Below are 16,136 nucleotides of genomic sequence, written 5' to 3' on the forward strand. Positions count from 1 at the left end.
AAGAAGCTCCCCCTAAACATTTCCCCTTTCATTCTTAACTCATGTCTTCTTGTTTGAATCTCAGCCACCCTCAATGGAAAACGCCTATCAACATTTACTATGTCTATCCACCTCATAATTTTAAATACATTGATCAAATCCCTGTCATTCTTCTACGTTCCAGGGAATAAAGTACTAACCTGTTTAACCTTTTCCTGTAACTCAGTCCCTGAAGTCCAGGCAACATCCTAGTAAATCTTCTTTGCACTCTCTCTATCTTACTGACATCCTTCCTAAAGTTAGGCAACCAAAACTGCACACAAAACTCCCAAATTGGCCTCAGCAATGTCTTATACAACTTTAACATAACATCCCAAGCCCTGTATTCAATTCTTTGATTAAAGCTTTCTTAACAACCCTATTCACATGTGATGCCACTTTCAAGGAATTATGTATCTGTATTCCCAGGTACCTCTATTCTACCGCACTCCATACCATTTACCGTGTACGTCCTTCCAAAGTGCCACACCTTACACTTGTCAGCATTAAATTCCCTCTGCCATTTTTCAGCCCGCTTGACCAGCTGGTCCAGATCCCTCTGCAAGCTTTGAAAGTCTTCTCCGCTGTCCACAACACCTCCAATCTTAGCATCATCTGCAAACTTACTAATCCAATTTTACCACATGATCATCCAGATCATTGATATAGATGACAAGCAACAATGGACTCAGTACCATTCCCTGAGGCACACCACTAGTCACAGGCCTCCAGTCTGAGAAGTAATCATCCACCACTACTCTCTGGCTTTTCCTGTCCAGCCATTGTCAAATCCAGTTCACTACTTTACCATGAATAGCGAGTGTTTGAATCTTGCTGGCTAACCTCCCAATTGGGACCTTGTTAAGGGCCTTATTAAACTCCATGTAGACAACATCCACAGCCTTTCCCTCATCAACTTTCTTGGTAACCTCCTCAAAAAACTCTGTAAAATTGGTTAAACACAATCTACCATCCCTAATCAGTCCATGGCTATCAAAATAATTGTATATTCGATCTCTTAGAACACCTTTCAATAATTTACCTACTACTGATGTCAGGCTCACCAGCCTATAATTTCCAGGTTTACTTTTGGTGCCTTTTTTTAAACAGCGGAACAACGTGAGCTCCAATCCTTCGGCACTAAACCCGTGACTAAGGAAATTTTAAATATTTTTGTCAGAACCCTACAATTTCTACACTAGCCTCCCTCAAGGTCCGAGGGAATATCTTGTCAGGACCTGGGGATTTATCTACCCTTATTCACTTTAAGACAGCCAGCACTCCTTACTCTTTAATCTGTATAGGTTCCATGACCTCACTGCTTGCTTTCCTTAATTCCCACGACTCTATGCTCATTTCCTTAGTGAATTCTGAGGGGGAAAAAAAAACATTTAAGATTCCTCCATTTCTTTTGGCTCCATACAAAGCCAATCAATTTTGTTTCTTACTATCCTTTTGCTCTTAAGATAGCTATAGAAAACCTTAGAATTTTCCATCAGCTCATGCCTTCCTTTAGCCTTTCTGATTCCTTTCTTGAGCTTTTTTATACTCCTCATTTGCCTATACCTGTTATACAACTCTCTTTTCCTCTAAATCAGATCCCCAATATCCCTCCATAACCAAGTTTCCCCATAATTTCTAACCTTTAAGGCAATGATCCTGACAGGAGCATATGAACTCTATACTCACAAAATTTTTCACCTTTGAAGATCTTCCACTTACCTCGCGCATCCTTGCTGAAAAACAACTTATCCCAATCCACGCATTCTAGATCATTTCTCATTTCCTCAAATGTAGCCTTTCTCCAATTTAGAATCTCAACCCAAGGCCCAGACCTATCCTCCATAATTAACTTGAAACTAATGGTATAATGATCACTGGACCCAAAATGTTCCCCTACACATACTTCTGTCACCTGTCCTGTCTCATTCCCGAATCAGAGATCCAGTATTGCACCCTCTCTAGTTAGTGCCTCCATATAATAGTTTAGAAAAATTTCCTGAACACATTTGACAAACTCCAAGCCATCCAGTCTATTTATAATGTGGGAGTCCCAGTCAATATGTGGAAAGTTAAAATCACCAATTATCATAACTTTGTTTTCTGCAGCTTTCTGCTATCTTTCTACAAATTTTCTCCTCCAATTCTCGCTGACTATTGGGCGGTCTATAATACAATCCCATGAGTGTGGTCATACCTTTCCTGTTGCTCAGTTCCACCCATCTAGCCTCAATAGACAAGCCTTCTGGTCTGTCCTGCCTGAGTACCACTGCGATATTAACCCTGTCGAGCAATGCCACTCCTCCCCCTTTCGTCCTATCACATCTAAAGAATGGAAGCCAGGAACATTGAGCTGCCAGTCATACCCCTCCAGCAACCAGGTTTCACTAATGGCCACAATGTCATAATTCCATGCGCCGATCCACGCTCTAAGCTCATCTGCCTTTCCTAAAATACTCCTTACGTTGAAATAGATGCACCTGAGAACATTTCCACCACATTCAGCCCATTGACTTCCAACAATTTTAATATAATCTTTTCCCTCCTCCATCTCTTCTGGCACTGCTTCCCCTCCCTCTGCAAATTTAGTTTAAACCCACTGGAGCAGCACAAGCAAATCTCCTTGCAATGATATTAGTCCACCTCCATTTCAGATTCAAACCGTACTGTTGGAACAGATCACACCTTCCCTAGAAGAGAGCCCAATGATCTAGAAACCTAAATCCTTCCTTCCTATACCACAACTTTAGCCATGTGTTAAGGTACATTATCCTCCTATTTCTAACTTCATCTAGCGTCTAACTTCCTGAACACTCCTTGCAGAACTTCTCACCCTTCCTATTCATGTCATTGGTCCCAATATGGACCACAACTAACTGCTCACCCTCCCTCCTGATAATGCTGTGTACGATCTGAGATATCTCAGACCCTGGCACCAGGGAGACAACATACCATCCGGGATACTCGATCTCCACCACAGAACCTCTTATCTGTCCCCCTAACTATGGAATCCTCTATCACCACAGCTCGCCTCTTCTCCTCCCTTTTCTTCAATGCCACAAGACCAGGCTCCATGCCAGTGACCTGATCACCATAAGTTGTGCCTGGTAGGTCATCCCTTTCAACAGTAACCAAAATAGTATACTTGTTATTCAGCAGAACGTCCACAGGGGTGCCCTGCACTACCTGCCTGTTCCCTTTCCCACCCCTAACTGTCACCCATCTACCCTTCTCCTGCCTCCTAGGTGTGATAGTGTCCCTGTAACTTCTGTCATTCACCCCCTCTTCCTCCCAAATGGGAAAGCAATATTAGTTTCACCTCTAACTCTTACCCTTATCCTTAATCATAGACTATAAGTTGGAGTAGGCCAGAGTTCATCCAACGCCAGCTCCAAATCCTTTACTCGGCTTGTCAGGAGCTGCAGCTGGATGCACTTCTCACAGACGAAGTCATCAGGGATACTGCTGGCTTCCCTGACGACCCACATCCTGCAAGAGGAGCATTCCCCTGCCTTGGCTGCCATATCCACTTTATGTTTTCTGCAGTTGTCTGCTATCTCTGTACAAATATCCACTGTCTGCTTATGTTCCAGGAGAGCCCCTCTATGATTCATGTTATGCAAGGATAGAAAAAATGCTTTACAAAAAAGTACACAAGCCTGAAGAGGTGCAGAACATCTCGTTTTATGCTTTTTCTTACTACTATGACACAGCAGTCGATGTGGGACTCATTGGTAAGTAACTGGTGGGTCTACTGAAAGTCTGGTTTAGTTGAAGGTGTGTTATGAAATAAGTCACCAGTGAGGTTGGGATCCATTCCATTAACAATGTACAAGTTTCCCTACTGAATTGGTTAATCTCAGTTTATGAATGGTGCAGTATTGTGTTGGTTGTCTCAATATGTAATAGTAATTATTATGTACAAGAGGCAGCACTCTGCATCCAAACTGGCCCACACTAATGTGATGCACTGTCACAATATGTAAAGTCCATAACTATCCTCCACCATATGATCTCAGAAAGGCAAAAAAAATTTAATTGAAGGATAAATCTGGGAAATTCCTCCCCAGCTTTCCCACAGAGATTACATAAATAGGATCACTGAGCCTGATGATTCCTTGTATCACTTTGGGGAGATAATCCCCACCTCAGTCTCTCTAAGTATATGCAAAGAAGGAGGTAAATAGCTTCCAAGACACAAAAGCCATTCAAGGTGTAAGTAAAGAAAAAGAACAATGATCTTGAAAAAGACCATCATAAAGGCAAAAAGAGGATATGAGAGGGATTATAGACAGTAGGATTAAGAAAAAATCCCGAGAGATTCTATAGGTATATTAAGGGTGGCTAGGGAGAGAATTGGTTGCATTATGGATCAACATGGCCAACTTTGTGTGGAGTGACAGGAAATGGATGAGGTTTTAAAAATTATTTCTCATCATTTTTTATTGTGGAGAAGATCCTGGAAGGTAAGAAATTGAAGCAAGCAAGTTGTGATGTCCTGGACCATGCGAGAAGTACCATGGAGGAGGTCTTGGGAGTTTGGAGTGCATTTTGACCATTAAACTAGAAGACATAGGACCAGAAGTAGGCCGTTCAGCCCATTGAGTCTCTCTGCCATTCCATCCTGAGCTGATCCATTCTCCCACTTGCCTGTCTTCTCCCCAATAACCTTTGATAACCTGACTATTCAGATACCTATAAATCTCTGCCATAAATACACCCAACAGCCTCCACAGCCTCCCAAGGAGGAAAATTCTCGAGGTCCACCATTCTCTGACTGAAGAAATTCCTCCACAACTCTGCTGTAAATGGGCACCCTTCAATCCTGAGGATGTGCCCTTTTGTCCTAGACAAAAGACATGGGAAACAACTTTACCACATGTACTCTGTCCAAGCCTTTCAACATGCAGAATACTTTTATGAGGTCCCTCCCTCATTCTTTTGAACTCCAAGGAGTAATACAAGAGCCATCAAACATTCCTCATATACTCATCCCTTCATTCTAGAAATCATTCTTGTGAATCTTTTCTGAACCCTCTCCAATGCCAGCAGATTCTTAAATAAGAAGCCCAAAACTGTACTCCATACTCCAAATGAGGCCTCACCTGTACCTTATAAAGTGTCAACATCACTTCCCTGCTCTTGTATCCTATTCCTCTAGATATGAATGCCAACATTGCATTTGCCTTCTTCCTCACCGACTCATCCTGCACGGATCCCTCAAGTCCATTTGCACCATCGAATTTTGCATTTTCTCCCCATCCAAATAATAGTCAGCCCTTTTATTCTTTTACCAAAGTGCATGACCGTACACCTTCCAACATTATATTTAATTCGCCACTTCTTTGTCCATTCTCTGAAGCTATCTAAGTCTCTCCGTTGCCTCCTCACTTCTTGCCCCTCTACCTATCTTTGTATCATCGGCAAACTTAACCACAAAGCCATTTATTCCACCATCCAAATCATTGACATACATCGTAAAACAAAATGGCCGCAACACCAATCCCTGCGGAATGCCACTAGTTGCCGGTAACCAATCAGAATAAGATCCCTTTCTTCCTACTCTGTTTCCTGCTGATCAGCCAATGCTCTGCTCATGCCAGTATCTTTCCTGTAATTCCATTTTGTTAAGCAGCTTCATGTGTGGCACGATGTCAAAGGACTTTTGAATATCAAATGTACAGCATCCACTGCATCTCCTTTGTCGAGCCTGCTTGTGGTTTCCTCAAAAAAAAATTGCAGTAAGTTTGTCAGGCAATATTTTCCCTTACCGAAACCATGCTGACTTTGGCCTATCTTGTCATGCACCTCCAAATACTCTGTAACCTCATCCTTGACATTGGACTCCAACAGTTTCTTAACCACTGATGTTAGGCAAACAGGTCTATAATTTCCTTTCTGCTTCCTCCCTCCCTTTTTAAATAGCAGAGTGACTTTTCAATTTTACAGTCCTCCGGAACCATGCCAGAATCTATTGATACTTGGAAGATCATTACCAATGCATCCACATTCTCTACAACTATTTCCTTAAAAACCCGAGGCAGAATTCCGTCTGGTCTGGGAGACTAAACTACCCTTAGAGCTTTCAGCTTCCCAAGCATCTTCTCTTTGGTGATCATGACTGTGTTCATCTCTTCCCTAACACCCTTGAAAGCCGTGTACTGCAGATGTCTTCCACAGTAAAGACTGATGCAAATACTCATTCCTCTGCCATTTCCTTGAATCTTATTACTATATCTCCATCTTCATTTTTTATCAGTGCTATATCTACTCCTGCCTCATTTTTCCCCAATATACTTAAAAGAGCATTTGGTATCCTTTTTGATATTATTGGCTAGCTTCCTTTCAAAGTTCATCTTTTCCTTCCTAATGAATTTCTTAGTTGCCTTCTGGTAGGTAGATAGTCATAGGTTTAAACCTACGACTATGTGGCTCAGTACAACACCGTCTACAAATTTGCTGACGATACCACTGTAGTGGGTTGTGTAAAGAAAGGTGATGAGTCAGCATACAGAAAGGAGATTGAAAACTTGGCTGAATGGTGCACCATCAACAACCTTGCACTCAATGTCACCAAAACTAAGCAGTTGATTGTTGACTTCAGGAAGGAAAAGCCAGAGGTATACAATCCAGTGATCATTGGGGATCTGAGATGAAGGTGATGGGCAAATTTAAGGTTTTAGGAGTCACTCTCTCCTGGACCCAAAGCTATAATGACATCATGGAGAAAGCACTCCAGTGCCTCTACTTCCTCAGGAGTTTGCAAAGGTTTGGAATGGACACTAGTAACCCTGGCAAATTTCAACAGAGGTGTGGTGGAAAGTGTGCTGCCCGGCTGCATCATGGTCTGGTATGGGGACAAAAATACCCCTGAGCGTAAATCCCACCAAAAGGTAGTGGACACAGCCCAGTACATCACAGGCAAAACCCTTGTGGGCCAAATCATCGCCCCAGTTGTCTGATGGCACAGGCCCTGCTTCCCTTCTGAGAAGCCTGCGGTTGGGGACACGTGTTGGCTGGAATGCTTCCGTGTTGCATTCCAGTAGACGGGGAGTGCTGCCGCAACCCACTGACGTCACTTCCTAAGGCCAGTGTGCCCCACACAGTAAGTGGGCGATCTCCGCGAGCAGTGTGAGTAATTCGAAATAAAGTTCAATTACTGGTTCACCTCATGCTGTGTGGACGTCTCTCATTTCGGTAGTGCTGCCGTTAGACGCTACAGTGGTGACCCCAATAGTTCCAATGTCTTTGGAACCCACCTCAAATGCGACAAAATACAGGACACTACTACCACTGCAGTCGCAACGACTGCGACCAACGCTGTGGGTGGGAATTGGCCGAGTCACAGTTCCACATCAGAGGCATCATCTCGGAGGATACCAAGTTCTGGCACATTGTGAGCGCCCTGGATGCCACCAATGCAGCCAAAGTAAGCTCCTTCATGGAAAATCCTCCTATGGAATGTAGGTACGAACAATTCTGACATTTCCTCCTCGATTCCCTGGAAATCAGCCGTCATGAGCGTGCAGTCCACATACTGATTATGCAAAGCCTGGGCGATAGGAACCCCTCCAAGCTCATGCACAAAATGGTGCCCTTAGTGATGGACACACAAACTGTTTCTTGTTCGAGGCCCTTTTCCTCTCCAAGATACCAGTGCACATTTCCTTGTTAATATCTGACATGGATTTCAGTGCCCTACACCTGGTAGCCAAGGAAGCAGACAGACTTTTCTGCACTCCGCAACAGAGCTCCATACATATGCAACCGATCTTCGCCTTTACTGCTGCCAGTTCATCCCCCTCCACCGGGCCCCCCAGCAGTAACCGCGACCCAACCATAACATAATGATCGCTCAGACAAACAGCGATTACTGTTTCTACCACCACAGATGGGGCCATAACGCCTAGTGATGCATCCCTCCATGCTCGTACTCAAACGCAAGTCAAATGCGGCACCGGGAAACAGACAAGCCAGCTGCCGATAATGGCCTCAGCGGTTGGCACACATAAAGGCCTACTCTACCTCAGGGACCAGCGAACAAAGAGGGATTTCCTAGTCGACATGGGTAAAGAGATAAGCCTTGTTCCGCCAACGTATTTTGAATTCAAACACAATTCCAAGGGCCTTCCCCTAAAGGCAGCCAAGAGTTCAAGTTTCAGCACCCGACTGGTCACAATCCATGCTGCGGACACGGTTTTCCTCTGGAAGTGTACGATTGTATTCATAGGACAAGCCCTACTCAGAGCAGATTTCCTCCGGGCACACGATCTCCTGGTGGACATGAACAGATACCATTTGGTCAATGTTACCACTTTCCTGTCATACTCCCTTACTCTATGACAATGTTCCTTTCTACCATTAGGAATCCACGCTCTGGACTGTAACGAATATGCCCACCTACTAGCCAAGTACCCGTTAATGTTGACACCAAACTTCCACGATGCTAAACCAGCACATGGCAGAGAGCACCACATCGAGACCACCAGGTTGCAGGCTTTGGAGTCCTGACCCACATCATCTCAGACCGAGGGGCCCAGTTCACGTCCTTGCTCTGGACCAACCTAGCCAAGTTCTGCGGCAGCCAGTTACACCACACCACAACCTACCATCCTCAGGCAAATGGCCTCGTCGAACGTTTTCACCGCCACCTGAAAGCAGCCCTGAAAGCTCGACTACAAGGACCTAATTGGATCGACAAACTCCCATGGGTGCTGAACATCTACAGGGAATGCTGCCATTGGAGAGCAGCAGCATTCATTCAAGGGTCCACACCACCCAGCACACACTCTGTTCTACCATCAGGAAAGAGGTATAGGTGCCACAAGATTTGCACCACATGCTGTCCTAGATTTCTCACATTCTGCAATTAGAGTATATGACTGCCCTAGCTGCTATCTCCACAACCTATTCTGGGTCATTATGAAGAGATCTTACCTGTAGCACGTCCTCTGCCTCTGCTCCCCGAAACCTCTCGAGCCAAAGCCTCTAAATCTCCATTCCTACACTGGGCCAATCACACACTGACTGCACCAACAATGGCCACTCTGCTTGTGTCTGCAGTGAGATCCTTGATGATTGCTGCTAATCTGACAGTGGCTTTCCATGTAGATGTTCTAAATGGTGGGGAACGTTTTGCCTGTGATGTCCTGGGCTGTGTCCCCTACGTTTTGGAGGGCTTTATGTCTAGGGGTATAGGTGCCTCCATACTAGGCTGTGATGTAGCTGGTTGGTACACTTTCCACTACACATCTATAGAAGTTTGCCAAGATTTCTGATGTTATACTGAACCTACGCAAATTCCTGAGGTTGTGGAGGTGCTGACGTGCTTTCTTCACAATGACATTTGTGTGTTGGATCCAGGAAAGGTCCTCCGATATAGTAACTCCCAGGAATTTAAATTTGCTCACCCTCTCCACTTATGATCCCCCAATGATCACTTGATTGTCCTCCTCTGGTTTTCTTTTCCTAAATTCCATGACTGTAATGTTCCAATTTAGGCAGAATTCTGGTAAATATCTTCTGCACCTTCTCCTGTGTAAACTTCCTATTTTGTGGCGATCAGAGTAATGTACAATACTGCAGTTTGGCTTGCCAGAAATTTTGGTAATAGAAAACAAAACTGGAAATGCTAGAATCTGAAATAAATCCAGAAATTCTAGAATTTGGTTGGTCAAGCAGCATTGGTAAAGTTTTTGGATTGAATATTGCCTTTGAAGACCCCTACATTGTTTCCCAGTAGCATGCTTATATCTCTTTTTTGTCTGTTTCTATTTACTATATTGCTTGCAATCAGTACCTTTGCTCCTTATCACCTGATCTAACTTTAACCCTTTAACCCACCCCCGTGTAGGCTCTTGCCTTTCAGCTCTCTGCTTTGAAAACTCTAAACCCTCCATTCTCTTAGTTCTGAGGAATGGTCCCTGACCCGAAACAGTAACCCTTTTCTCTTTCCACAGAGAGCTGCATTCTTCCAGCATGTTTACTTTTGGTTCAAAACCCTATAAAGTTGTACCATAATCTCCTGCACTAGGTTGCACTCTGGGTGCTAGTTCCTGTTGAATTAAGGTTCATTGCCAGATCGCCAAATGCCTTTGGATTTGCACTGCTTATAGCTTACCATTATTAAAGGATTGCTTGACTAAACCTGAATAATTTCTCTGTTTTCTTTGCACACTTCCTCTCTTAATTCTGCTGTGCAATCTTTGGTTGTAATGACACAGCTCATAGAACAGCTAACATTTGTGTCATGAGCCAACTTGGATATATGTTATATCTCATTATCTAATTTGCCAAAAAGATGGAATGAAAATAGTTGACAAGTCTCTGCTTACCCTGTGGGGTTCTGATACTCAACAAACTGCTAATTAAAGTACCTGCCCATAATCATTCCTAGGCTGATCCCTGCAGACCAGGTTTGGCTGTGATTGAGTAACTGACCAATACTTGCATTAAGTGAAACATGAAAGTCTGCAGATACTGTGACTGTAAGTAAAAACACACCGTTAAGGTAGGCTCGGACCCAAAACATTGGTTTAATATCTTTACATTCTACGGATGCTGTGAGACCTGCTTAGTCCTGCCAGCATTTATATACTTGCATTAAGAAGAGCTACCCAGCTAAGACACTAAATGAAGTGTCAGTTGTGTGAATTGTTAATTCCAACATCCATCCAAGCAAGCAAGAATTAGCACCATCAAGCAACAAAGAAAATCGCTTCCTTGAAGGCTTGATGTTGGAGGTGGGAGCACATCCGCTTGCTTTTTCTGTGATTATTACTACATCAGAAAGAAAAGTAAATGCATTTTAAAGGAGTAAAAACTTCCTGTGTCATTTTTGATCCTTCTGGTTCCTTGAGGTGCAAACTGAAAAGCATTCTGCAATCTACTCACTTACTCCATAAGAAGGAGAAAATGTTATGATCCTATGTAAATAAGGGGCAGGAATAAGAGTTAATATGTAAATATAATAAAAATGCATTTCATCCTCTAGCCTCATTTAATGTCTTCTTAGATAAAGAGAAAGGAGGTACTTTAAAAGTTGAAGATTATGGGAGAGCAGCCAAACAAGGTAAGAACTGTACCAATTATAACTAGTGTTATAATTTCTGGAATCATATACTTTTTGACTCTGAAGTCTCTTCATTTTTAGCTGCTGTCACTAAGCAATGTTTTTGGACATATTTAAGTATGAGAATCTTTTCTCTGTGGTTGTGGGTAGTGTTGATGCCTCAGTTTCAGTGAACTGGGTTTGATCCTGATGTCTGGTGTCATCTATATGGAGTTTGCATATTCTCCTGGTGACCACGTGGGAGTCCCCTATGTGTTCTATTTCTCTGTCATAAATCCAAAGATTTGTTGATTGATAGTTTAATTGGTTGCTGGGCAGTAGGAGAATAAAGAGGTAGTTAAAGTGAACTGAGAGAGAACAAAGCAGAGAAAGGTTGGGGAATAGAATGCTCCAAGAGTCAGCAACATTGTCTCCTTTATAGCTTGTAAGGAAAGTTAAATTGTGAAAACAAAATATACCAGCCCAGTTCATGATGAATTTTCTGACATTTGTCCATTCCCAGATATTTTTAAACAATGATAGTAATTTTTTTCAATATAATTTTTCATTAGAAATGTAGCAATGTACAGCTCCACTGGTTTACAAGTGGAACAAAGATTGATGAAGGACTAATTCCTGTTGACCTCTTCAAAAACCTCTATCAAATTTGTGAGACATAATTTCCCATGCACAGAGCCATACAGATTATCCCTAATATGTCCTTGCCTTTCCAAATGCTGGTAGATGCTGTGCCTCCAAATCACCTGTAGTAAATTTTCCACCATCAATATTAGGAGTCTGATATCTATTGCCACTGGATTAATAAAGTGATCCAGTGTAATTTTTATACTTGTTTGGTTGGTGGTGCACTTTATTCCTGAAGAAAATGTTGTGTAGTTAATTCTACTTGTGTCATTTTTGGTTTTACCAAAAATGAAAATCATTTGTTTTTCAGTATGTCAAAGTATGGAATATGGGTCAACAGATAAACCATTTCTTTGCATGGATCTTGTATACATAACTGTACTACTACAGGAGCTGGGTTTTCAAAATGATGCAGTTTTAAAGGTAATTTGAATATATTGATGAAATTGACAATTCTGTTTCGCCTTCTTGTTTGTGATGTTTTATCTGAAATGGTGTGTGATTCTCATTACAGCTTGCTAGAAAAATCAATGGCGTTGAGAGCAGTTGGGCACTGGGAGCAACATTCTATTACATCGACTCCCTTCATTGAAACAGGAGAGAAAAGTTAATACTTAGATTATCAAACAGCTCATTCAGGGTTTAACACATGCCTTCTTCAAAATATTGTTTTTCATGCAGGGAACTGGGAGATCTAAAAATGCAGGCTGAGACTTTGTTGATTTTAATACTTTTGTGTTTTAATGTAGTGGATCATAAGGTTATTGATTACTGGGAAGTTGCAAAATTTTGCTTGACTTAAAAAAATGCTGAGAATCATTGTGTTATTTCAAGTTCTATAGTTGACAAATTATTTAGGAAACAACAGAAAATATAAGAGATTGTGAAATAAATTTACAATGGGTTTACTTTTATTGAATAGTAACAATTTTTCTATGGTTGATCTATTCAAAGACTAAATGCAAGATGGTTATGTGCAAAAATTAATTTTCTCTCAATAGAATTTGTTATTTTTTGTTTAACCCCCTTTCTGTACAATTAAAATTATTTTTGAACAAACAAACAATTCATTTTTTTAAAAAGTTAGTTTGCATTTGGACACCACAATGAACCTTTATTGTATATACTCTAAGTTGGCTGTCACCACAGAATCACATTTAAGATTCCGGATGAAAGTATCCTAGGTTTGATGAATGAGCAAAATCTTTTGCCAATGGTATCTAACATGTAGTCCATAATTCTGTGTGCATCAAAAATCAGCTAAGAGAACCACTCTAGTCTATTCCATCTTTTTTTAGGCACAGTTGACATATCTGCCACTGAGCCATTCTCATTTGGAAACATCTGTCAGTTGTATATATTTCTAAACAATTGATTTAACTGTTGGGATTCCATTTCTAAAAACAAAGATGAGGCTTTGCTTGTAGGTGTTGATTAAAATATGCCTAATACGCATGATATTTGGCAGATTTATCCAGGCCTCTTTTTTTAATAGTATTGACATTGTTATCACAGAATACCTTTGTTTAAGTTATTTTTTTCAGAAATGTTTGGAAATTCTACTTTCAAATTTTAAAGGATAATAAATATGGAACCTTACACTGGTGAAGGGTTCTTTATAACAGATGTTTGCCAGCCTTGAAGTTTCTCAGTTAGTTTTTGGTGAGTCTTTCCTGTTTGCCAATTTGACATCAGATGTTACTGAAAAAGGATTATTGGTATTCACTATGGTAAGATGCTGCCTGTTTTCATTGCAATACTTTGTGTTGAAGCCGCAGTATAAATGTATGAATATCCCAACATTAACACGAGATGCAGGGCCCAGGCAAAAATAGATACGACTCCTGTATATACAAACACAAAAAGTAATTGTTTCTATTTAGTGGCTGACAAATTTAAAAACTTACTACTTCATCATTACTAATCCATCATTTGGAGAAAATTTGAAATAGAAGGGCTTGGTAATTTTTTTGTACTTTTGTCTCTTAGTTGGCTCAAGTTGTAGCAGGATGTTGCTGCAATACTGCAAATAGCTTACAAAGATATACTCATACTTCAGAAACTTGAAACAAAATTCCCAAGACAAAAATTTCACTCATCTCAAATCCTTTTTCATCAGGACTGCAATTTTGTTTGCTTATGTGTTTGTACCATTGATCTTTTCTGTCTACATTTATCTGATGCCTAACCTTGCTCTGTTTTCTGATTGCAAGTCAATACATTTTTTTTTTAAAAATGTTGCAAATTCATGGAAGATACTAAACTTTCAATTCATTTGAACATATTAGCAGCTGGTATTTGGAATTCACAGATCTTCAATAATTATGTAAATAAAGTAATTTTTATAATCAATGTGAAGGTTTTGTTTCTAAAGCTTTGTTGTTTTATGGTTTTCTGAGGGAGTTGAACATTTGAGCACTAGGCAAAAACTTCTGCCACATATCTAAGGCTGCCTGTGAAAATCAGCCTGTGAAGTTGGTCAACATATCTTGAAAATTTGTTGCACTATATCACACTATTGACCATTGTAGCTTCATCTCTCAGGTTACACACTATCATATTAATTACTTCTAGAGTCGAAATTAAAAGCTTTATATGTATATAATCTCAATTGACTCTGGCTAGCTTTATTACCAAAAACATCATTGATCATAAAGTAATTTTAATTAATTTAATTGCAGAATGCGGGTAGAATTTGCAGAGGAAACTACAGCATCTTATGGTACTTACTGTTCACCCTGTGCAAGTAGCTCATCACTTTTTGGCAAGGAATAGGTACCATGGGAGTTCAGTCACTAGAAATTATTACTTTTCCAATAACCTTGCAAAAACACCTGCTCTCAATCAGTGTTTCAAAGGGTGCTGCATTTGCTCCAAAAGCATTCAGAAGGTGTGGCATCTAGCAGTGTAAGGCTGTTGTAACAACTGGAGTTATATTCCGGCAATGTCATTTGCCCTCAACAGCTTTAAAAATAACTGAATTTTTATTTTAAACGTCCTGTGTTTTTTTTTGTACTTAAATTGATATTCATCCTATTTTCTTTACTGCCATTCCTATTTATTTCATCTTTGATTCTCACTTGATGAAGATGCAGTGGTTTAAACCTATGCAGCAGTCTTGTCTCCAGCCATCTGTCAAACCTCTATGCCATTGTGCCAAGATCTTGTACAAAAAACTAAAATTGCTAGTGTGCAGGGAAGCTCCACATTAAAAAATAATATATAGACATCTTCTACTTTTCACTGGTATAGTGGCAAGTAATCCTGAGGCAAAAACACCGAAATGCTGGAGGAACTCAACAGATCTCATAGCATCCATAGGAAGTCATTTATATTACCAATGTTTTGGGACTGAACCCCTCAAGGTTTTTTTACTTCCATCAGCGAGCCAGCAGACTTGCATTTCACAGTAGTCCAGAGGTACTGCCCAACATGAAAAGCTTTCAAAACCAAATCCAAATAATGCATTCTGAGAAACAGAAAACTTAGATGTGTTAAAGGGTTTTTAAAATGTCAGATGTGTTCCATATACAAATGTGTTCTGTGTTGAACTCAGCAGGCTGAGAAAAAATGACTGGGATGGGATAGGGAACAATTACTTAGACTTTCTGTTTTTAACTGTCTTCAACCCAACAACAGAAATTGTATTTTTTATCTCCTTTCTCAATGATTTGGGGTATCATGGAGTGTCAAAGGTAGCTTGGCATATGCCTCAACAACTACTGGTGTACCACCAAATGTGCTAGATTCATCGCAGCATAGTATGGGAGATGCATGGCTTAAGATTGGGAGATGATGTAGAATAGTTATTCTCAACAAGAGCCATGTAACACCCCGGGGGGGGGGCACAGCACATTTAAGGGGGTAAACATTTGAATCTTTAATAGGGGGCCCAACATGCATAGGGAGGGATGAATTAAACATTTTGGGGGGAAGGAAAGTTTGCTAGTGGGCTTTGCTGCATAGATGCCAAGCAACACAAGATGTTTTGAAGTGTGGAGGCATTTGGAGACAGCCTAGAATAACCTAGATAAATGTGGAAAATTAACATTGTTTTCAGAGCGTTCCATGCTTCAACATGATTGTTTGACTGGCATGGAACCAGCTTTGGCTACGAATTGCCTTTCATGTAGTTTCCCTCTTTTGTTCTATCCCCTTCAATTCCAGCAAATAAACATTTTGCTCCATATTTCTCAAGTCTGCAGGTGCCTTCATTTTGCTTTGAGCTTTTGTGATGGGGAGTAAATGTATGTCTCCTAGCTTTTATTGAAGAAGGTATGTATTGTTCATTATTTTTCATAAAATTTAAGCTGACTTTTTATCATACCTTTGTAAGCATCTTTGTTTTATAATAGTTAATTTTGGTGACTTTCAGAAATTATTTTACTCACGAGTTTCCTGGCAAAAAGGAGTTTCGGCAGTA

At 40.8% G+C, this 16,136-nt stretch overlaps 1 protein-coding gene across 1 annotated transcript in view; it reads left to right on the forward strand.

Annotated features, from left to right (window-relative positions):
- The window catches only part of entpd6 (ectonucleoside triphosphate diphosphohydrolase 6), an 84,972-nt gene extending 70,907 nt beyond the window's left edge, over nucleotides 1–14,065 (forward strand). The window contains exons 11-14 of the mRNA XM_069931878.1: nucleotides 3,612–3,752; nucleotides 11,033–11,089; nucleotides 12,024–12,136; nucleotides 12,228–14,065. Of these exons, the coding sequence (XP_069787979.1) occupies nucleotides 3,612–3,752; nucleotides 11,033–11,089; nucleotides 12,024–12,136; nucleotides 12,228–12,305 (389 nt within the window). The 3' untranslated portion in view covers nucleotides 12,306–14,065. The remainder of the gene's footprint in view (nucleotides 1–3,611; nucleotides 3,753–11,032; nucleotides 11,090–12,023; nucleotides 12,137–12,227) is intronic.
- The last annotated feature ends 2,071 nt before the right edge of the window (nucleotides 14,066–16,136 follow it).

Source organism: Narcine bancroftii, chromosome 4, assembly GCF_036971445.1.
Source record: "Narcine bancroftii isolate sNarBan1 chromosome 4, sNarBan1.hap1, whole genome shotgun sequence".
Lineage (NCBI taxonomy): Eukaryota > Metazoa > Chordata > Chondrichthyes > Torpediniformes > Narcinidae > Narcine > Narcine bancroftii.